Here is a 22,602-nt window from a genome sequence, read left to right as displayed (position 1 = left end):
TAGCTGCTCTGCTCCACCAGATGCTGTGAGACTCACTTCTGGGGCTCCTGGACAGGATAAGTCCTTTTGGGATCTGCTCTCCCAGCTTTGGGAGCTTCTTTTGCAGATAGGCAGGTCTTATTCCAGCTGCAGTCCACCCCCAATTGTCCCAGGGAATGGTTAGGGGACAGAGCTTACCTCTGCCTTGGACACAGTCTTCACCTCACTGGTGAAAAAGTTTGGAGATATCAAAACTCCCAATGAAAGCTTGGAGTCCAAAAGGTAATTCAAAGAAATGGTGGGAGACCCCTTCTTTTAAACGTAACATTCTGCAGTTAATTGGAATAAATTTAGCCTGCCTCATTGATCCAACCTGTGTTCTGGAAAGAAGTGGGATTTGCCATTCTGACATCACACCCAAAGTGCTTTGCTCAAGACGAAGTGGGGGTGACAGGATGGAGAGAGCGAGGCAGAGAGAAACAAGATGGTGGAAGTCTTCCTCCACTGTACAGAGCCCTCCTGTCTACTCTAACCTTCCAAAATGCATGACCCGGGTATGAGGCTATTCCCTTTGAATGGGTGTGCACTTGTGATGCCTGGGCCCAGGACAGCTGCCTGTGGGGTGGTTGTCTCTGGAGGAGGGTGCTTCTTATCCTCACAAAGAGGTCAAAGAAGAGGCATGGCCATTCAGGTTCCTGACCCATCAGTTGAAAAACTTAGCCTGTCTAACCAGAATACACATCACCATCCACAGCTGAGCCAGCTCACAGGTGCAGGCACATGTGTGATATCAAATTGAATGTGGCTGCAATAATAATAATAATAATAATAATAATAATAATAATAATAATAATAATAATAATAATAATAATAAGAACGATTATTATTGTTATTATTATTATATTTAGGGACCGCAAGACTAGCTTCGGGAAGCAACAGAGCACTTTACAATCAAAGGGGGTATAACAAGGTTAGGGAGCAGAGAAACAAGGGAGTGGGAATCGTACAACAGATGAGGGAGGGCAATTGCCAGAAATGAATCTTCAAGTAACAAGGGAAGGAAACAGTGGATATCAGATACCCTGTCTCAGGAATGATGGGGAGTGTATGGTGTATGGACCTAGGTGGTAGGAGGAGCCATTCCTTGAAGAGGAGAGTATTGAGCTCCTTCCTGAACTGTGGAATGGAGGGGGTAGTCGGCTGTTGATGGGTAGGAGGTTCCAGAGTGTTGGGGCATAGACAGAGAAGGGTGGCATTCTGTTGTATTCCTCCCTGTACTGGCAGAGTTCAATTTGACACATGTCCATACTTCTGATGGATTGCAGGCCTCTGTAGAGGCTGAGATTCTCAGTGAGGTAGCTTTGGGACTTCAAGGTGACACATTTGCTGAGTCATTTGATGAGTTAAGCTGCAGCATGCAGGACACCTCGCAGTGCAATGATCCTGAGTAGTACCAAGCACCATGCCTTAACCTTTAGAGGTTACCCTGCCACCAGCCTGTGCTACTTATGAGCATCATAGTATTGGTACTGGGGAGTATATGTTAAAGGCAGCCCCTGGACTGCAGAGCCTTATCTGTCACTGCAGCTGGCAAATTGGAGCCTATGACCTCTGAACCTGCTCTGTACCACTGGTAGAGCAGGTGCTGCAGATCAGGATAATGATGTAGCAGGACACAGGTACACAATGTGGCACAGACACACAATGCTTTTGGTGTGGAGCTTATGACAGGGAAATCTGACCAGCAGAAATGACTGCATCCTGTTATTAATGAATACAATAAAGCTGGGGTTTCTATGCCCTTGTCAAATGGCAAACTTAATACAGGGACTCTGTCCATTTCTATTTACTATAGTGGTGGCCATCTTTGTTTTTCATGTTTGATTGGGCACACGCAATACACATGGAGCTCATCCTGTCAAAATAAAACCTTTTCATTATTCGCGCCCCAGAGGGAATCCCGGGGTGTAAATATCTATCAACCTCCATTTATGGGAATAAAGGGCTTAGGCTGTAAGGCCGTTACCAGCACTGAATGCCCCTGAACACAGAAGTCACATCTATATTATTTATTTTTTATTTGATTCACCTTATAAATCTCTTATGCCGGAGCAATGCACAACATTTCGAAATAGGGTGGAAGCAATAAAAATACTTGATAAAAAAAAAGGAGGGAAACAGCAAGCTATCGCATTCTTATTAGTGTATGTAGGAATAATGTGGGATTTAAGAGATGATCAGAAAGAAGCAGGAGTGGAGGCTGAGAAATAAGAGTGAAAGAGCATCCCAAAGTAAGGTGATGGAAAGAGAAAATTAGTAAAATGAGATTTAGCAGAGGGAAGAAAGGAAATGTCTAATGTGGGATGAGGAGGAGAAAAGACTAAGAGACAATGTCAAGCAGGAACCCTATTATAAACACATTCCAAGACAAAATAGTGAAACGAAATATAGGGAGGGAAGAACATGTATTTGACAACAGCTAGAATGGGAGAGACATGGGAATTGGGCAGAAGCAAAAATTAAACTTGAAAAGAGAGTTACAGATAAAGTTCAGTTACGAAAGAGACTTAGCTGGAAGGCCAAGAAGAAGTCTAGAGCCCTAATGAAGAACGGAAAAGATCAGTGTTAGAACAAGAGACTTAACTGCACAAAAGGTAAGAAAAATAAGAAAAGTTGGGAATGGCAGTAATGAGCAAGAGAACAAGTATGTGAGAAGTAAAACACAGTGAGTGATCGAAAATAACACCTAGACTACAAGCGCCTCAGGACAAGGGAAGAAAATCATGAAGGAACATGAATAAAAGGCGCGATAGTGAGGGCAAAGATGCAGGAAGAGAAGAGTTCCAGTTTCAGATGAACTTAGGGGAAAGGAGTGGGCACGCATCAATAGCAGAAAGACAGTCAGAGAATCAAAGAGAGAGAAGTGTGAAGGGGATCAGTGAAGTAAGGGAAGGAAAGAAAACAAGATTTGACAATCGTTAGCTCAGAAAGACAGTTTAGTCCATAAGGGAAACTGATAGAAGGGAGGGGACCAAGAATTAAGCCTTAAAAGAGGCTGACATGCTCTTGAAGAGATCAGGAAAACAACCGCCAGCCCAAAGACAGAGTGTAAGAGTGAATCATAATATGGGAAGAACACCAAAAGAGAACAGAGGAAGAAATGCCAAGAGAAGAACAAATACTAGACTAGTGCAACATATGAAAGGCCGCTGAGATCATTACACCTTTGCCAGCCCGGTAAAAGTGCTGATAATTACTTGACAAGCGCCTTTCCTGCACCGGCAAAAAATACATACAATCCCCTGCATGGAGTCCCATACTCCATGGAATGGGGATTTACCGCCCTTTCCGCCACCTGTAATATCCCCGTAATACTGGGATATGAGGCGGCGGAAATGGTAGGTCAGTATGCTGGCATCCCGCCGTAATTACCAGCGGGATACCAGCAAACGTATAATGAGCCCCAAAGGCTGTTTGCATAATCCATTCGTGTTAGGACAAGTGCTATAACTGCCATGGTCCTGTTGGCGAGCAAAAGGTATGCTAGTGTTAACTCCATAATGAGTAGTTGGTAGAAGCTTCTTCAAATGCTCACTGTGATTTGGGGTTCTAGTGTGAGGCTACCGTACCTTTTTCTGAAGTTCCCTTTCATTAGGAGAGTGCTTGAAAGTGAGCCCAATTCAGTGGGCCAGGGGCTGGGTTTAATAGACTGGGTCACATTGCAAAGCATGAGTTCAGTAGGGGAGTTTTGCGCTTTAGTCTGCTTGTCATCATCTTGTCATCATCCATGTGTGCAAGACCTCTTTAGATGTGGTAGTAGGTAGTTGAAGGGTTACTTGCCAGTTTGTAGATAATGTGGGTGTTCTAGGCAAAGTTGTAGTACAGGAGTCTGGAGAGGCAGAGATAAAGCAGTGGAGTTGCATGGAGGTTGAAAAGAAGGGGTGACACTGTTGAACCTTCAGGTGCTCTGCAGTCTAATCAGCGTGGCCTGGATCCGTAATCTGTCAGAGTAGTGGTTTTGGCTTTGTTTATTAGCAGGGTGGTTATCCATTGTAGAGCTGTTCACTTGATTTCAGTAGCTCCCCTTCTTTTCAGATGTACCCTGTGACTATTGGTGTCAGTCTGAGAAATTTAGAAAAGCACATGCAGTATTTCAAGTTCTTTAGCGAATCCCAAATTGAGCATAATGTTGATTCTGTGCCCCGTTACTCGGTCTTGAAGTTGATGGTGTGTATATAAAGCGTGTTTGCAGTTGGGCGATAGATTGCAGAGCCATTCTGGGCCGCTGTCTGCTTTTTGCAGAGTGACCTGATGGGTGCTTTAAAAACTAGTGGGACATACCATAGTGATGGAGTTATTCAGATGAATTCTAGGGGTGGGCGGTCTGTTGCACTTGTGAAGATTATCCATGTGTCACATTTAGAAAGAATTGTGAAGATTAGCCATGTGTCACATTTAGACAGAATTGTGATGATTAGCCATGTCACATTTAGTGAGAATTGTGAAGATTATCCATGTGTCACATTTAGAGAGAATTGTGATGATTAGCCATGTCACATTTAGAGAGAATTCTGAAGATTATCCAAGTGTCACTTTTAGAGAGAATGATTAGCCACGTCACATTTAGAGAGAATTGTGAAGATTATCCATGTGTCACATTTAGAGAGAATTGTGATGATTAGCCACGTCACATTTAGAGAGAATTGTGAAGATTATCCATGTGTCACATTTAGAGAGAATTGTGAAGATTAGCCATGTGTCACATTTAGAGAGAATTGTGATGATTAGCCACGTCACATTTAGAGAGAATTGTGAAGATTATCCATGTGTCACATTTAGAGAGAATTGTGAAGATTAGCCATGTGTCACATTTAGAGAGAATTGTGATGATTAGCCATGTCACATTCAGAAAGTATTGTGAAAATTAGCGATGTGTCACATTTAGGTTAGCATTGCGTCATATTAGCTGATTAATCTTGCTGCACTCAGAAGCACACTTTGTGTCTAGTAATTCTTGCTGCACACAGAGGGGCTTGTAAGCGATTTTCAATCAACACTACAGCTAAGTCAATGCCTAGTCTGGGATGCTGAGGAAAATCCTTATTGATGTATTTTTATGTCCAGTTCAGTACTCTGGATGACAACCCTTGTATAACACCCCCCTCTTAGAATCCCCCTGACGCCACTGAGCCAAGAAGTAGGTTTGTTTTGCAAATTTAAAAGGTTTATTTGGACAATTCAACAATATATATCTATCACACTTTATAAATAAATTGATAACTGATATCACACTTCAGAATACGACCGTGATCAACAATGGATAATGTTACAGGGGTACACTGATTTGGTTACTTAGGAGTAGTGTAGAGGATAAGGTAGCTGAAAATGCTTGATGGTTTCAAGGAAATGCAAGGTGGAATGCAGTACAGAAATAACTTGTTATGATTTTAGCAAAAGGTAATATGATCACTTTTTCTTTTGACAATTCACTCCCCCCCTATGCAATACAAGAAATGGAAGGAGAGCACACAGTCTTCAAGAATCCCAACAAATCACACTTTATAATGCAATACACAGTTCCAGTTCCCCCAGCAAGCTTAGAGAAAACAGGGATGACTTTTAAACACAGGCAAATTACTTTAATGTGGTTTGCAAGGAGGTGAAAAGGTGCTCAAATTGATTTTAATTCTCTGCAGGAGGTTCAGGGCGAGGGAGAGATACTTTATATTAGTTCAGGCTCACTTTAGCAAAGCTCTATGCATAACTACCAGGTTGCAAACGGATTTTAACAAAGGAAAGAACGGAGCTGCTATTTTTGACAAGTGGAGAAATTGAGCCAAATCGCAAATCGCGGTAAATTTTGCGAGGGCGTGAATCGTGATTGCGGTAAAAGTATAAGAAAGTCGGTTCTAGGCTTGTTAGTGAGCTTAGATTCTAAGCTTTCAGAGGAAAGTTAAATCTCGTTCCTAGGACAAACGGTTCCAGAGATACGGACAATTTAATAAAGGTAGATTTTCGGATTTAAAGTAAAACTCAAAATGACAGGTGACAGCTTGCAGCGTTATGACGACAGATGACAGCTCGCAGCTTTTAGAATGACAGATGACAGGATTACTAGGAGGCAGTTCTACTTAGGTTAAAATAGTTTGGATTAGAATATTTTAACTAAGAGATTGGGTTCTGCACAGTTCTGGCGGATACTCACTCCTAATTTTGAAATGAATGGGCCTCGTCACGGATCTGGTCAACTGGATTGGACTTCGGTTCTCTCTGCTCGGCGGGTCAAACAGACACCGGTTCTGCTCACAGCGATCCAGATCTCTGGCTCTGCTCATAGCGGTCTGGGTCTGGTCTGTGGTTCCGGCACAAGTTCTTGGCAAAAGAATTCAGAAAGCTCGCCCGGCTGTGGAATAGTTTGCAAATGATTTTAAGGATGCTGAGGCCTGCTGAGAAGAGCTCTCAATTTGTGGGTTTAGGCCCTTGCTTTAAGTTCTGAAGTAAATTTCTGGTCTCTGAAGATTGATGGATGTGAAGTCTGGAGTCTCCTGGCAGAGCGTCCCGCAGAAAATGGAATTGAATGTCTCTACCTGTCCCAGCAGTCTCTTTTTATGTGTTTTGGAAGTGGGTGTGTGCGTGGCATAACTGAGCCTGCACCTCTCTACTCGTCATTGGCCCAATTCTCCCCTCTCCCATGATTGGGGGAATTGGGTTGTGAGTCAGAGTGATGAGGTCTGTTTATGGGTCAGAGGATCCTGCCCTGGTCAATTTGCCCACAAATCTATATTTGATTCAAATACATATTTCCCAGGTACACAAGTGGTTGACATTACAAGTACATATAGCACCTTGCTTAAGGTAGTCCCAGTTCCGCCTCTGGCGTTTCTAGGAGCTTGCATTCAAAAATGGCAACGTATTTTCGATTTTAGTGGGTTTTGCAACATTGGTGTTTCATCAAAAAGTATACATTGTACATTTCCCTTCCACATATATCCCAGTAACTTTCCATGTCTCTAGCTTAAACACATTGTCTACAATATTCATAATTAGCGGGGTTTTGCCCCAGAACATGGTACAAATTTGAGTTTGGACTCAAATCGTGAGGGCATTTTTCAAACTAAGACTCTCAAAGTTGTACATTCCTGTCATTTGGTTACAATAAGTTATCACGATTTCTATAAAATATATATTTGTTGCAATTCAACTCCCCAAGTGTTTGGGTCCGCCTCCAGAAGTCTGGGTGGGTCAGTGATCACATGTCTCTCCTTGCTGGCAGAGGGCTGTTGACAGGAAACAATCAAAATTAACATACCCCATTCAACAGAAAGAGCCTTTTGTGTGGGCTCCAGCAGGCTGCCTGGAAGTCTCTCCTCAATCAATCAACAGGGTCATGTGATATCTTGCCTCCTGGTGTGGGAATCTCTGAGGTGTTAAGAGTTCTCAGCCTCTTGGCCTCTGGGAACAGCAGGTGGCTAAGATTTTCAATTAACCAACAAGCTTTGAAGTCCCTGCCCCTCTTGCAACTCCTAAATACAGTTTCCCTGTCAGAGTTTAGACCGCTAGCGCCACCTTGGGGAATTTGTCGGTACTGCATCCATTTTTGAGTTGTCTTGATTTACTGCATTTCAATAGAGTGGTCTTTTGCTTGATAGTATAGGGCCCTTGCTTAACATTGTTTTGATGGCATCCTTACAGTAGAGTGGTGATGTGGAACCCCCCACAAGAAGGTTGTATCTTTGGAGTGGTCTCCTGCCAACTGCGCAGTTCTCCTATTCTGGCGTGAATGTGGGCGGCGATAGCTCATCCCCACATCCACCCAGTCTATTGATTTAGTTTGTTCTGGGATAGAATAATGGGCGGCGACAGCTCATCCCCACATCAACCCAGTCTATTGATTCAACATGGGTCAAAACCCTTGACAGGCTTGTGGGAGCAGCTAATGTAGGTCACTTAGAGGAAGTTGTGGGAGTGGCTAGTGTGTTGAGTTGGAGGAGTTGTGGGGATGGCTTGTGTATTACACTTGGCATAATTGGAGGGTACCACTGAGTTTCAGCTGGATGAGCTCCAAGGACACACTTGGAAGACCTTTGAGAGTAGCCAATGTACTAACCACCCACTGCTGCTCCCCTCCAACAAATCTCCCATGTACTATACACACTCCATGGGCTTGCCAAACTGCACACAAACACACACCCAACATAACAAATATTCTCATACAACAAATAACCCAGACACTGGGTCTTACCCTTACGGATACACCAAGCCAGTGCACGCAATCAACTCATCACACGCCAACACACACACATATGCCAGTTTCTTCTGGTTCTAGACCTATCCTACCACCCTTCCCTCACTAACCCACCCGCCTCCTTTCGTGCAGAGCCACATGAGTGCCAGGAGGCCATGCCGATGGTAGCTGTGTGCGGTATAAGACAAGTTAACATAGCGTAACATGTTAATGCAATATAGCACAGCTGCTCAAATCATCTCCAAACTGTCTCTTCTCATTGTTACATAGCAGATGTTACTGGATTTTTTGTCCTCTGGAATAATGTGCTAGGATTTAGGGAACCATTGTGAAATTGTTCTTGAGTGAGCTCTAATCCAGGTTCTGTTTCCTCCTGTCTTCCAGAGCCCAGCAGAGCGCCACCTGCCGTCTTTGCCAGGAGTCTGTCAGCTTCTGACATGGAGGTCTCCTGGGTAGCTGTGCCCGAGAACCTGAACAAAGGAAGGATCCAGGGATATGAGGTGCGAGAAGTCGGCACGTGGTGTCCACACGAGTGGACACTAGGGTGTGGGCATGGTGGAGGGGGAGATGTCATGGGAAAAAGTGATAACACATCCAAGGTGAAAGATAAGAGAGGGAAGTCTGAGAATAATACAAACCTAAAGTGAGACATTAAAAGTGAAATGAGGTGAAAGATGAATGGGTCTGGTGGTAGCACTGCCGAATAGAAAGAGAATGATTCTAATGAGGCAAGATGCCCTGAGGTGGCAGGCCGACCCTTTTGGTAGTGGCCTGCCACCCAAGTAAAGGGCCCGAGCGCAGCAATCCTAAGTGGAAGCGTGATAGAGGGGAGTCTGAGAATAATAAATAACTCAAGTGAGGCATTGAAAGTAAAATGAGGTGGAAGATATGATATGATATGATATTTTATTTGTATCACGCTCGTGTTTCAGAGTGCGACAAGGCAAGGGAGGGGAACAGGGGAGAACAAAACAACGATCTTACTAGGCCCAGTGACATTGAGAACGTGCAAGTGCATGGGAAAGGGAAAGGGGAAAAGTGCATGGAAGGGGGAGAGTAGCACAGCGAGTAGAGTGCTCGCTTTGACATCTGTGCAGAGCCTGCTGACGCAGGTTTGAATTCCGGCAGGGCCACACACTGTGGGTAATATTAAGCAGCGCTCAGATGCCTGAGGGTTCGTAGCGCTATATAAATGCTGAATATTATTATTATTATTATTATTTTATTATTATTATTATTAATAATAAATACAAATAAATAGATAATGGACCAATAAACAGGGGTAGTGTAGCCAGCAAGTGGCAAGTGCTGTGTTTACGGCAGCAGAACTGGGTAAGTCTGATAAGTGCATAAAGAGAGGAAAATGAGGGGGGTGGGGGACTGTATGGGGTACAGATACAGTCCCCAGTGCAAGGTGTGGCCGCGAGGCACTGCAGATGGGTGGCAGGGTGAGAAGGTACATGGGCCCAGGGGACAGAAGGTGGCCAGGTGCACAGTGTCAAGAGACCATATCAGCACGGGAGAGGGGGAGCAAAGGCAGATGCAAAGAGGAAGGTCTTGAGGTGCTTCTGGGATGAATGGGTCTGGTGGTAGCAATGCCAAATAGAAAGAGAATGATTATAATAGGCAATAGGCCCTGAGGTGGCAGGCTAACCCATTCAGTAGTGGCCTGCCACCCAGGAAATGACAGCAATGTCATTAACATTGAAAAGTGACTTTAGGAACACCAGCACTGCCGGGTGCCAGGCCGTGCAGGAAATGTAAGTTTATTTTTTTTTCAAATAAAAAAAAGCCACAATTAGCACCCATGTAAGAAACGATACAGGTGCTAATGTGAGGGGGAAAGGAAGGAGGCACTAACTTACCATGGTGCTCGGAATGAGGGCTTGCACCTTAGAATACAGCCATGTTCTGAGCATCCTGATTAGTCAGCAGTCCCTCCCAGGGTACTAATAGCAGAAACTGAACTGTAGAACATCCCAAATCTAGTGAGTGGCAAAACTAAGCAGGGACCCTGAAGATATATATATATATATATATTGAACTGTCATGGATCAGATCAGTGCAGACACATGGAAAATACCCCAAAATTCCCTTAACTGACTGGTGAATCACCAAGTTTCTCAGAGGTTTGTCAGAGGTCAGTATGTATTGCATAGTTTAATTTGTATGCATTATAGGAACCGCTTTGGTGCTCTGCTTTCCAAGTGTATGTTCACTCCCAGTAGACAGCTGTGAGGGGCCAGAAATGTGAGGCAGACAACTTTGTAAAGTTTTCTCAACAAACGCCATTTTATTTGCAAATTAGGCTGGATGAACACCTCACTATCCCTACCCTGACGAGGATTTCCCTACCCTGACAAGGATTTCCCTGCCTAAAAGAAACTAAAGGAAACACTATAATAAAGGATATCTATCTCTCACATTTGTACATACAGAAAATAAACAGGGAATTATGTAGCAATTATCAGCAAACAACGATTGAATTCAAAATGTAACCACAGTCTTGTTTTGTAACTTGGGTGAATTCCCCTTCCCCAAGTTTCAAGGTGGTTTTTGTTTCACAGTTCAGGAAAAGTTAATAATGAAATTCTAAATTACAATAATGTTCAACCACAGTCTGTTTCCACTTCAGTTTGTCTATATAAAGTTCCAAAGTGAGTTTGATATAGCTCAATTTTGTCAACAAAAGTTGCAACTCCTCAGGGTTTAACTTCCCTTTGTCAACAGAGAACTTCAGCTCAGAAAATAGAGTATTTCTTTCATTCCTTCAACAATCCTTCAATCTAAAAATAGTCACATTAATGATCTTGGTGAGGACGCCTTGTCACAACCTCTTTAGTAGTTTATAACTTGTCAACAGATCTCAACTTGGTATACCTTGACAGCTTCAATTGGTTAATCAGCAGTTCCCATTCACTTTGGTATACCTTTAGCATCACAACCAACATAGATTGTATCTCAGTCAAGATGATTTGCCACAATTATATTTAGCTTCACATTCAACATAGATTGTATTGGTTGACACACCTTTTAAGCATGTATTCAACTTCTGCCAATTGTGCTCCCACGCCAGTCCCACTTCTTCAATAGATTATAGTTCAGGTTTACTCCCCTGCCGGAACAGCAATTCACAAACACTTTTGCATTTGGGGTTCTATATCATCTGCTGAATGTTTTACTCCAATTTCAAATTGTTCAACGAATTGCAGCTTCAAATCTTTCAATAACTCTTCAGGGAATACAAGACTTTTGTTATTGTTTTGTGACACCTTTTCCACAATAATGTTCTTCTTTCTCTCAGAAGGGCAGCCGTTGTGACACACCTGTTTCCCCACTTCACAGTCACCAATGACTGATGTGAAAAGGGTTTTGTACTTCCATTTCTTTGACTTGTATATATCGAGTTCACACCAACTTTCACCACAGGTTGGATAACATATAAGCTACATTTGCCTCTGTCTATAAATATTTCAATGGCCCTTTTCTGCAATTGGCAATATTGGATATTTGGTATTTGCCTGGTTTTAGGTCTCTTTTTGGCTTGTGTAACGCTTGTTCCCTTTTTGACATATTGCCCTGTTATAGTGTTGGGGTTTCCATAAACTCACATCTATGATATCACAGTTTGTTGACTTCTGTCTGATGTGGTTTTGCTGCTTTTTAGGAGTTTGGTATTCCACAATACTTTGTATGTTTTTTTCACTCTCTTGCGAGTGCAGCTTTCGCTTAGCTTGGAGAGCGCGAGTTTCAAAAATGCTCTTCCAGTCTCTTTCCATCACACGCCAGCATCTCTCACTTGCTGAAACCAGTGTCTCACGCAGGCTGGGAACTCACTGGGAAAGGCAGGCTCTCCTCTCCCTCCGCTTGCAGGATTCTTCATCATTTGACTTCTCACGTTGCAGTAAACCTCTTCTTCGAGTTCGCCACCACATACGCCACCAGGAAATAGAGCCTTCTCTGCTACGGAGATTATTTGGGGCATGCCAGCCACCAGAAACCTTGAGGCTTTCAGGTTCACGCCAGCCACCTGTGTCGGCTTCTGGGAAGGGAAATCTTCCCTCGTATTCGCTTCCACTGCGCAGCCTCTGCAGACTTGATCGCCAGAACAAAAAATGTAACATGCCCACTGCCATGCTGGTGCTGTCAGGCCATGCAAGGGCAGCAAAGCACGCATTGGTGTCCTGTGGGAAATGGTAAGTCCCTTGCAGGGCCCTACATTTTACGCCCCAGGGCCCTCAAACCTTCCCAGATGAATTTACGGAAACGTTTGAAAAGTTCACAGGACTCAACCCACCCACATTTCCGATGATTCGGGAATCACTGAACCTGTTCGCTCATCACTGTCCAGAGAACAGCTTAGTTCCGTGAATCCCTCAGCGAGTACCTTACTGTGTGATAGATTTAGGAGTTGCATGACAACCACTGAGTGGAGAGCCTGCGATGAGAGATCTTCTGTATCGGGCCTGTGTGGCTTCCCTGCAGATTGCAGACCTCTGGAAGCTCTGCAGCACACAGCCATTCTGACAGCTACTTAGCATAGAATCTATGTAGGGTTGCCAGTGCAGCACAACACATCAGAGACTCTGCTTGAATGTTCCCCATTGAAGAGCCTCCAGGATAGTGTGCGGGCCTCTATATGCTAGCTGTTCACTACATGAAGAGTTCGAATAAGAACCTTTTACAGAGTGTGTGTAAACTTACAGCATGGAACCGCTGCAGTACAGAGCATCTATGACAGCATTTCAGTGTAGATACTGTGTATTAATATGCCAATGGACATTTCTCCTCTGTGAAGGGTGTAGTGAGCTGAAACGTGGCTGTAGACCCTCCTGAGTGGGAGGAATACCATAGAACAGGGTTTTTGACCCATGTTCGTTATCAGTAAAGGGGCTCCCGTACCCTTGTTTAATTTGTAAAACTTGGGGTTTCACCCTAAGTAACCCATAGTAATCACGACATGGAGCTCTTGCTTGCTGTGCCTTAGGCTCTGCATCACCCCACTGAGGAGGCCCAACAAGTCGGAAACACGTGTCTGGGGTTGCTGATGGTACTCTTGTTCAGAGAAGAATTTCCTGGCATTTCAGTGTTGGACTGCCCTTGTGGGTGGGGCAAAGACTGATTTGCAAATGGATATTTCTCTTCTGTGAAGGTTGCAGTGAACGAAAACCTGGTGGTAGACCCTAAAGAGTGGAAGAAATTCGATAGAACATGGTATTTGACGGATGTTCGTTCTCAGTAGATTGGCTCACACTCCCCCGCTTAACAGGTAACTAAGTAGGTTGTATTAGTCCTCTGCAGTGCCGATCCTTTTTTACAAATGTTGTCCAGTGCACTAACCTTTATAAAAAGGATTTATAAAGGTTTTATAAAAGGTATGTGCATTCTCTATTTTACCATTCTACAATGCAGGGCCTCTCTGTGCCTTAAAGTGTCCACACTCTGTGTATCATAGCACTTTCTTCTGACACACATTGTTTAATGAAATTATTTTGTTTCCTTAGATCCGATACTGGAGGCACGATGACAAGGAAGAGAACGCCAGGAAGCTGAGAACCATCGGCAACCAAACCTCCATCAAAATCAGCAGCTTAAAAGGCAGTGAGCTCTATCACTTGGCCATCAAGGCCTTCAACACAGCCGGGACGGGACCCTCGAGTGCCATCATTAATGTGACGACACGAAAGCCACGTAAGTGCCCGAGAACGTGGATAGGCTTCATCATTGTTGGCCATAGAATTCTATGCCTGAACATCTCAGGTCGTTCCTAATAGCGTAAATCGGCTTTTCTCAACTATCAAGTTTACTCAGATGTTGCACCTTGCCACAGACTGTGCACTTATATCAATGGTGAATTACCTGTAGCCGTACAGACGATTTGGCCTACAACTCCCGTCAGCCCTAGCTAGCATAGCTACAGGTGATGGTTCATAGCAGTTGTAGGCCAAAACATCTGGAGGTCTCCAAGTTGTGTACCACTGTCCAAAATTTAGTTTGGAATGTGAGCCGGTAAATAAAACTGGCAAAGCAAATGCACCAATGGTTATACTGCAGTGTCAGCCAAACTGGCTTGTTCTAGTGCAAGCAGTACTAGCAGTGGCACAGGACTGGCACTAAAATAGCAAATCTGTTCTTGTTACATGGAAGGAGGAGGCTTCAAAACATCACCTCAGGTAGCTTAATGCTTTGCACCAGCCTAGCATCAAAGCAGTGATACCCAGACATAGCCACTCAGGCCTCCAACTGCACACATTGCTGATAAAATATCAGAACAGAACATTAGTGTATTTTTAAATGGTGGTATTGGCCACATCCAACTATATTTGACCCCCACCAAACCTACCCATTAGATGCATTCTATTGAACAAGCATTCCCTCTGCCATTCATGAAGCAATCAGATGGTAGTCATGGCTCCTACAACCACTCATTGGCAACCATGAATGTACTCTCATTTGTTTGAATGACACCACGTTACAGGGTCTAATCCAATCTTGGCCTCTTTTCCACTCCTTCCCACTCTCTCCTCCTTCTCACGTGTCACAATGGATGAGATCTATAGCGTTTTCCGCTCTATGAAAGTCTCGTCCAAACAGGTGTCTCCCTGTACTTCTAGAACCATTAAGGACATTTCCTCCCCCACTCCGGCTCTCGCTGACTTCTGCAACCACTGCCTAGCAGCTGGCTCTTTCGACTCTTCTATCAAGCACTCACTTGTGCACGCCTGTCTAAAAAAGCCTGTCTGGCCAACTACCGCCCTTTCTCTGCCACACACTTCATTGGGAATCTCCTGGAGAAGTTGCTCATCCCCCAACTGACCCAACACACTGAGCTTGTTGGTTGTTTTCATGACCATCAATCTTGATTCCAAGCATACAGAGGCACTGAAACTGCTCTCCTGAACACCCATGAAGAACTTCTCGCAAATTTTGACTAACTCTCCTGCTGTTCTCATTCGCCTTGGCCCCTCTTATGCCTTTGACACCATTTTATCCTCATAAAATGGCTCCATGATACTCTTGCTATCTCAGACCAGGCACTGGATTGGTTGACCTCCTTCCCCACTAATAGCCCTTCCCAGCGGCTTCTGGGCTTCTTCTTATCCTCCTCCACCACTCTCTCTACATATGGTATTCTTTCTGGCTCTATCCTCTCACCTTGGTTTTTCAACATCTACCTTGCACCTCTTGCTCACCTGATCTCTGCCATCTCTCCTCATTTGCAGTGTTATGTAGATGACACACAACTCTTCTACACGCTCATCTCTTCTTCCTCCTCTTCCCCCGCAATCATCTCTGACTGCTTGTCTGCTATTCAGTCTTGGTGCACCTCCAATGATCTCTGTCTTAATGCCCATAAGACCCATATTCTTCCTATCGGTTCTCCCCTGCACTCTGGCCATCCTCTATGGGCTCACTTCCCTCTCCTTCAACTGAGGCCAGAAACCTTGGGGTCATCTTCGACTCCTCCCTTTCCTTTACTCCTCACATCTTGGACCTTGCCAAGAAGGCATTCTCCCTTTCCTCACCTTCCCCCAGATGCTCAATATCTCTAGAGCTCTTGTCCTCTCCAGGCTAGACAACTGTAACAGTGTCTTCCTCAATATGCCTCTTTCTTCGCTCCGTTCTCTTCAACTAATCCCAATAGGGTTGCAAAACGTATCCTTGGCTTCAAGTCCTGGGACTGTATCTCTCCAGCTCTAGAATCTCTCCGTTGGCTCCCGGTTGTTGCAAGGATCAAAATCAAGGCCCATTGCATCATCAACAAGGCTATCTGGGGCCTACGACCATGCTACATGCGACTCCCTCTCACTAAATACTCTCCTTCCAGATCCCTTTGCTCTTCTGGCTCCAACTCTCTGCTGATCAAACGCTTCTCCAAGCAGAAAGATGAGGGCAGATCGCTCTCCTCAGCTGGCTCCCTCCTATGGAACAGACTCCATCTATCTCTCTCCGTATTGAACCGGACCACCTCAAGTTGCTCAGACAACTCAAGACCTTTCTCTTCTCCTCCTCCTACCCGTTCCCCTCCCGTGCTAACCATCCCCTTTGTCACTGAGATTGGTGGCCTGGTCCCTCAAGAGTCCAAACGAATCCTGGCCTTCTGCCCAATCACCCCCAGCAGCCCCCTGCACTGTCCTCTGGGCCCACACCCAGTGCGCTCTGCACTCTGCACTTACCGGTTGGGCGGTAGACCTCCCTCTTCGCTTTCACCATGCACTTACCTGCTGCCTCCCCAATGTCAAATATGGCACTTCCCCCTCTAGGGGACCCTAATAGAACTTACCCCCGCCCGACCTCCCCATTTTTTCCTTTTTCTTTCACTGCACTTGCACGCTTTGAATGTCACAAGGCCTAGTAGGACCACTTCCGTTTTCTATTTATTAATTGTCAATTCCTTTCTTTAATTGCACCATTGTTCCCTTACCTTGTGCCTTGTGGTGCTTTGAAACATTGGGCTTCATTACGAGGTAAGAGGTAGCCATGGTGCTACTAGCACCATGGCTACCCCCTTACCGCATTCTGGGTCCGGGTTCCCGAAATAGGGACTTACCAGGTCCCTCCAACCTTGGCGGACCCGGTAAGTCCCCATTCCGGGAACCATTCCCCATTCCCATTTGAGCCCCCATAGAGCTCAATGGGAATTGTGATGGAGCTAATAACGGTCCCGCAATTTGCGGTACCGTTATTAGCTCTGAAGTCCCTTAACGGGTCCCTTCCATAACATCTGGTAAAACCATGCGTTAAGGAAGGGACCCGCTAAGAGACCTCAGAATAGGGTGGTTAGGGATTACCGGCACCAGTGTCCCTACCGGTGCCGGTAATCCCTTACCACCTACCTCGTAATGAGGCACATTGTCTTGCTGTATAAGTGCCTTATAAATATCCAATAAAATGAAATAAATCTGACCCCCTTTAAGGGCTGGGTCTCTCCTCCACATTCCGAGAGCCTTCCTCAGTATTTCCAATAATATGGTATTTCCATTATAGGAAGAATGTGCTCTATTTCTCCAGGTCTATGGAGAAGTGATTCTGCTAAACATATTATATATTTGTCCTCAGTAAGTCATATACTCTTAGCAGCACTTTTTGGGGGGCCATCCCTCACGTAGGATATTGCACCTCTTGTAACGGATAGTAAAAGGGAAGTGACTTATTCCAATTCTTACCGATACAAAATTTAAAAATCAGTCCTAGTGTTTTAGTAGCAACTGGAAAAAGTGGGCATTTTACATTAGACAATGCCCAGTTCTAGATTTTTCTAGAGCTATCTGTGCACAGCGTTGTATGCTACTTTATTGACCAACGTGGTGCCAGCCACTAGAAAAATCTAACACCTTGTGGTGATGTAACACACATAAGGCTCCTTAACAATAGGGTCCTTTTTCACACATATAAGCTTCATAAAAAAGACCTAATACATAACTCAGGTCTAGTTGAATTCATTCAGTCTATGCCAGATTGCTTATTACATAGATCATAAAAGGGCATGAGACCAGCTCATGCTGTAACAGGGTCGACCGGTTTCATAACCATAGTTTTTTAGGTCATCTTCTTCAGGACGTTATTTTCATCGGGGGGTGTTGACTCCCTTGTGGGAAAGCTTTTCTCCCATTGGTGTGTATTCTTACTCCTAAAGAGAAGTAAACAAACAAAAGGGGTGTATCACTAGTTAAGCCCCTTGATGTGTAGTACTTATACTTTGTTCCTCCGCATGCAGTGCTGGGAAATTGTATATCTGAAAATTTTCAGCGAGTATCAACTAATATAACAAGGCTATTCAACTATATGAAAACTATTTTGTTTTCAAACTAGCGCCTTTTGTGGCACTCAACAAGGAAAGGGGGGGGGGCATGCTCAGGGGTGCTCCTCATGTTCCGGCCTATGCAGAAATTATGTGCAAATTGTTTAACCTTATAGCCCTCTTGTGAAAGAGGTGTACATAATTTGTCTTACCGCCATGTGTAAAATGAGGCGCAGACTCTTGGTACAAATACAGGTACACAGAATGTAAAGTTCCTATTTAGATGCGGCCAATAGAGAAAAAGAAAGATCAATGGCTACCATTTACTGGCCCTTTTACTATCACATTGGAATATTCAAAATGCTACAGATGCATATGCTGGAAGTGCTTACCAGCCCGTGCTTTTCTTCACAGTGCGTTGCTCATCGTAGGAAAAAAGGAGGCTGGAGGCGCCGAAAAAATCGGCTGGATTAGCGGCTTCTTGTTCGCATGTGCATTTCCTGAAGGAAAAACAGACCGCGAGCGTATCAGAAACGCTAGAGTGAAGTAAAGCTTGCCGTGCCCATATCCCGACATGATACAACAGCAGGAAAGGGAGGACGAAAAGGGGATTAACTCTTACCCTAGGTCCTGACGTCTGTTGAATCTCTGCGCTGGTCGGTCTGCAGCTACTGTTCGTGAAAGACTGAGTGAGGCCAGTATGGTATACTGGTTACTCACGTCCGTCAGAGCTCTATGGTTACACCGCCATGTTGGTGCTGGCCATGTAAGTCGCAATCTTGGGTCAGGCTGCTTAGATACTACCAGTGTGTGTAAAAAACTCTGTGTCCCATTCTGAAAACGGAAAAGCCAAATGTCATGACGCACTAATACACAGGTGCTGTGCGAGAAATTTTTAAAAAATGGTGCATTTTATCGGCACGATGAGATCCATTAACAAAGAATGAAATTTCAAAAATGAATAGACGTGTCTGGCGGTCCTAGCAAAAAATGTGCCCTAAAGTTCTGATATATAAAGGCAGGCTGTGGATATATATGTCATGTCATGAATTCTCCTATATATCTGAGATGGTGAGTGTTTCTATAGAGACTCAATAGATAACTTAAGGGCATCTCATTACGGAACATTTTTTCTTTGACACAGGGTGCACACTTGACTGTCAAAAAACATTCATAGTGCCTTGTTGACAAAAACCATTGGCAGGGAAAACAATTGTGAAAGTTGGAAAACCCTCTGCATTCAGACCATAACTCTGTAAAGTCTCACATGACAGATGGTACCCTAACATCTCATTTCCCACAGAGAATACACTTCACCATAGATAGATTAACAGGGTGCACACTTGGCTGGCAAAAACATTCATAGTGCCTTATAGACAAACAACATTGGCAAGGCAGGAAGACAATTGCTAACGCTGGGAAACCCTCTAACCATAAATCTGTAAAGTCTCACATGACATATGATACCATAACATCTCGGTTCCCACAGAGAGTACACTTCACCATAGAAAGATTAACGTGGGAGAACCGCTAACTTGTTCCATTGGATTTGTTCGTTCAAACCTCCTTTATGCGTGTTTAATCTAAAAATCCAATTTCGTTCTCTCCTTAGAAGAATATTATGGTAATTACCACCTTTTTTGGGAATTTGTATTTTTTCAATTACAGTCCATTAGAAGTCTTCAAGGCCATGTCCTTTTGATATGAAATGGTTAACCATAGGGGCTGTGAGTTTTTAGTCCTCAGGCAAGACCGATGTTCTATCATGCGTTTTTTAATAGGTCTCATTGTCATGCCTACATACTTCAGGTTGCATGGGCAAACTATCAAGTATATAACTCCTGACGTATTACAATTAGTCAAATGTCGTTGTATCCATGGAGTGCGTAACCCAAGATCAATTTCCTTTGTGCCTTCCGTTTGTTGGCACATGGAGCAAGCCCCACATGGGGAATGCCCTGTTGGAATGCTGCTTTGCCAAATCGTTGCAGGGCGTTTTTCTCTGTCTTCACGTAATGTTGTTACTAATTTGTCTCTGATATTTGTTCTCCGTTTCAGAGCAACTTTTGGTTCTTCCAGAGTGTGTTGTCCGGTGTTGAGAATAGGCCACAGGTTCTTTATTTCCTTTTTGAGTTTATTCACCATAGGTGAAGAACTCAAAACTGCCATGATATTGTCATGTTGAGGTGGTTTAGGATGTTGTTGGAGAGTCATGCTCCTTGGGATGTTACAGGCTCTCCTATAAGTGGAATCAATTATCCTTTTTGGGTAGCCTCTGCTAACCAGCTGTTTTTTGAGGTTTTTTCCTTGTTCTTCAAAATCATTTCTTTGGATACATGTTCTTCTGTATCGGAGAAATTGGCCAAAGGGCAAGTTGTCTTTCAATGCCTGAGGGTGATAGCTTGAGTATGTCAAAAGAGAGTTCCTGTCCGTTGATTTTTTATAGACTTTGGAGCATAGTTTGTCTTCAACTGCCATAATGTTTAGATCTAAAAAATGTATTGTTTTTTTGTTGAATTCCAGGGGAAATTTCAAATATGGATTTTGTACATTAAGCCAGGAATGGAACTCTTGAAGATCTGCCTCTGTATCTATGAATATCATGAAAATGTCATCTATATACTTTTTCCAGAGTTTTATTTTATCTAGAAATGGATTAGAGACTGGGTAGTTGCCACCCCATTCAAATGAATTGACGTATAGGTTGGCTAGGCTAGGGGCAAATGTTGCACCCATCGCGGTGCCCGATATCTGTTGATAAAAGGTATCATCGCATATGAAAAAGTTCCTAGCCAGAGCTATTTCTGCCATTTGGATTATCAGCCCAGGTGGTGTGTTGTGTAATTCAATGCCTGATTCCAATACATGTTTGACCATAGAGAGTGTAGCTTGTTGTGGTTTTTTGGTGTACAGAGACTCTGGGCCTCATTACGACCCTGGCGCTAATGGGTTAATGGTGCCATAAAAGGGTGTGGCGCCGTTAACCCATTAGTGCCTGATTACGAGGTCCCTTTGCAGGACCCGACTTTAACCGCTGGTCTACACCAACCGTTAAAGTAGGGACCCGCAAAGGGACCTTCGTGCTGTACGGTACCGCAATTTGCAGTACCGTACTTAGCGCCTTCCCCATTCCCATTGAGCCCTATAGGACAAAAATGGGAATGGGGAAGGGCCATGGTGGAAGGTGGAATTACCACCCTGCCAACCTTGTAATGGGGTGGTAATTCCCCCTTTCTCCATGGCGGAGTCGGTAAGTTACCGGCATGGACCATGGTGCTATTAGCACCATGGTTTTTCGCCTGGGTCGTAATGAGGTCCTCTATGTCCATAGTGACCAACCATTCTGTTTCCTGATTGAATACAATGGTGTCAAGTAAATTTGTAAATTTAACATGGCTGTAGAGTCCTTGACGTATGCTCGCATTTTTGGGACTTCCTCTTTGATAAAATAGTCCACAAACTGCAAACTGGGAAAGAGGTTCTAAAATGGATTGTATCCCTGACACTATTGGTCTCCCAGGAGGCGGATTGATGCATTTATGTATTTTCGGGGTAGCATAGAAAGCTGGTATCCGAGGGTGTGATGGTGTTAAAAAAGGTGCCTCTTTTGCAATTATATGTCCCTCTGCTTCCGCTTCTTCAATGATGGTGTTAATTTGATTTTTGAGTTGATTAGTAGAGTTTCCTGGGAGAATACAATAACTCATTGTGTCTTGTGAAAGTGCATTGACCATGTTGTTATATTCTGATTTATTCATCACCACAGTGGTTCCACCCTTCTCTGCTGGTTTTATGACAATGGCTTCATTGTCAGCAAGGGTTTTCAATGCTGCCATTTGTTGTTTAATACAATTAGAGTGTGTAAACGGGATATTTTCTTCCATTTTACTAATGCTCTTGAGTAAAGCTTGTTCAAAAGTGGTGGACTCCACTGTGTTGGTGCCATCTGGTGGGTAGAATTGTGACGGTGGCTTCAGGCCTGTTGCATCTTATTTTCCTGGTGGGATTGCTGTAAAATATTGTTTCAATCTGATTTTCCTCATGAGTTGACTGACCTCTATTTTGGTTTGAAAAGGGTCATAGTAGGCAGTGGGAAAAAAGAAAGGCCTTTTTGTAGAATTGCTTCTTCCGGTTTAGTTAATGTGTATGTTGAAAGATTAACGACTAATGAAACATTGGCTGAAGAAGACCTCGTCCTCTGCTTCGGGTGACTCGCTGGGATTGGTTTTGCCATCGCTGATGCCGCATCTAAATAGGAACTTTACATTCTGTGTATCTGTATTTGTACCAAGAGTCTGCGCCTCATTTTACGCATGGCGGTAAGACAAATTATGTACACCTCTTGCACAAGAGGGCTATAAGGTTAACCAATTTGCACTGTTGGGTGTCCTGACCCATGTTTGAGCTATCATGCTGCAACATTTGGTGCTGTGGGCTTAGAAAATCCAAGATGGCCAAAAAGTACACCAGAATAGGAAAACTGTGCAGTACTGGCATGGAAAACATCATGATGGCCAGAACTTCCCAGAAAATGCACAGGGAAATGCATGAAGAATAGGCTGCCACCCATTTTTGCCTAGGTTGTGAGCACAGGAGGGCACTGCCTAAAACCACCATTGGGCTACCCACACAGTAG

At 44.0% G+C, this 22,602-nt stretch overlaps 1 protein-coding gene across 3 annotated transcripts in view; it reads left to right on the top strand.

Moving 5' to 3' along the window:
* LOC138566364 (contactin-4-like) overlaps positions 1-22,602 on the top strand; it is a 1,270,454-nt gene that overhangs the window by 1,211,479 nt on the left and 36,373 nt on the right. For all 3 annotated transcript variants that reach the window (XM_069643524.1, XM_069643525.1, XM_069643523.1), the window contains exons 19-20: positions 8,609-8,724; positions 13,729-13,915. In XM_069643524.1, coding sequence (XP_069499625.1) covers positions 8,609-8,724; positions 13,729-13,915 — 303 coding nt within the window. The remainder of the gene's footprint in view (positions 1-8,608; positions 8,725-13,728; positions 13,916-22,602) is intronic.

The sequence above is a fragment of the Ambystoma mexicanum genome, chromosome 2p (genome assembly GCF_040938575.1).
Source record: "Ambystoma mexicanum isolate Mex_15411 chromosome 2p, UKY_AmexF1_1, whole genome shotgun sequence".
Lineage (NCBI taxonomy): Eukaryota > Metazoa > Chordata > Amphibia > Caudata > Ambystomatidae > Ambystoma > Ambystoma mexicanum.
This window is presented reverse-complemented; position numbering and strand designations above follow the sequence as displayed.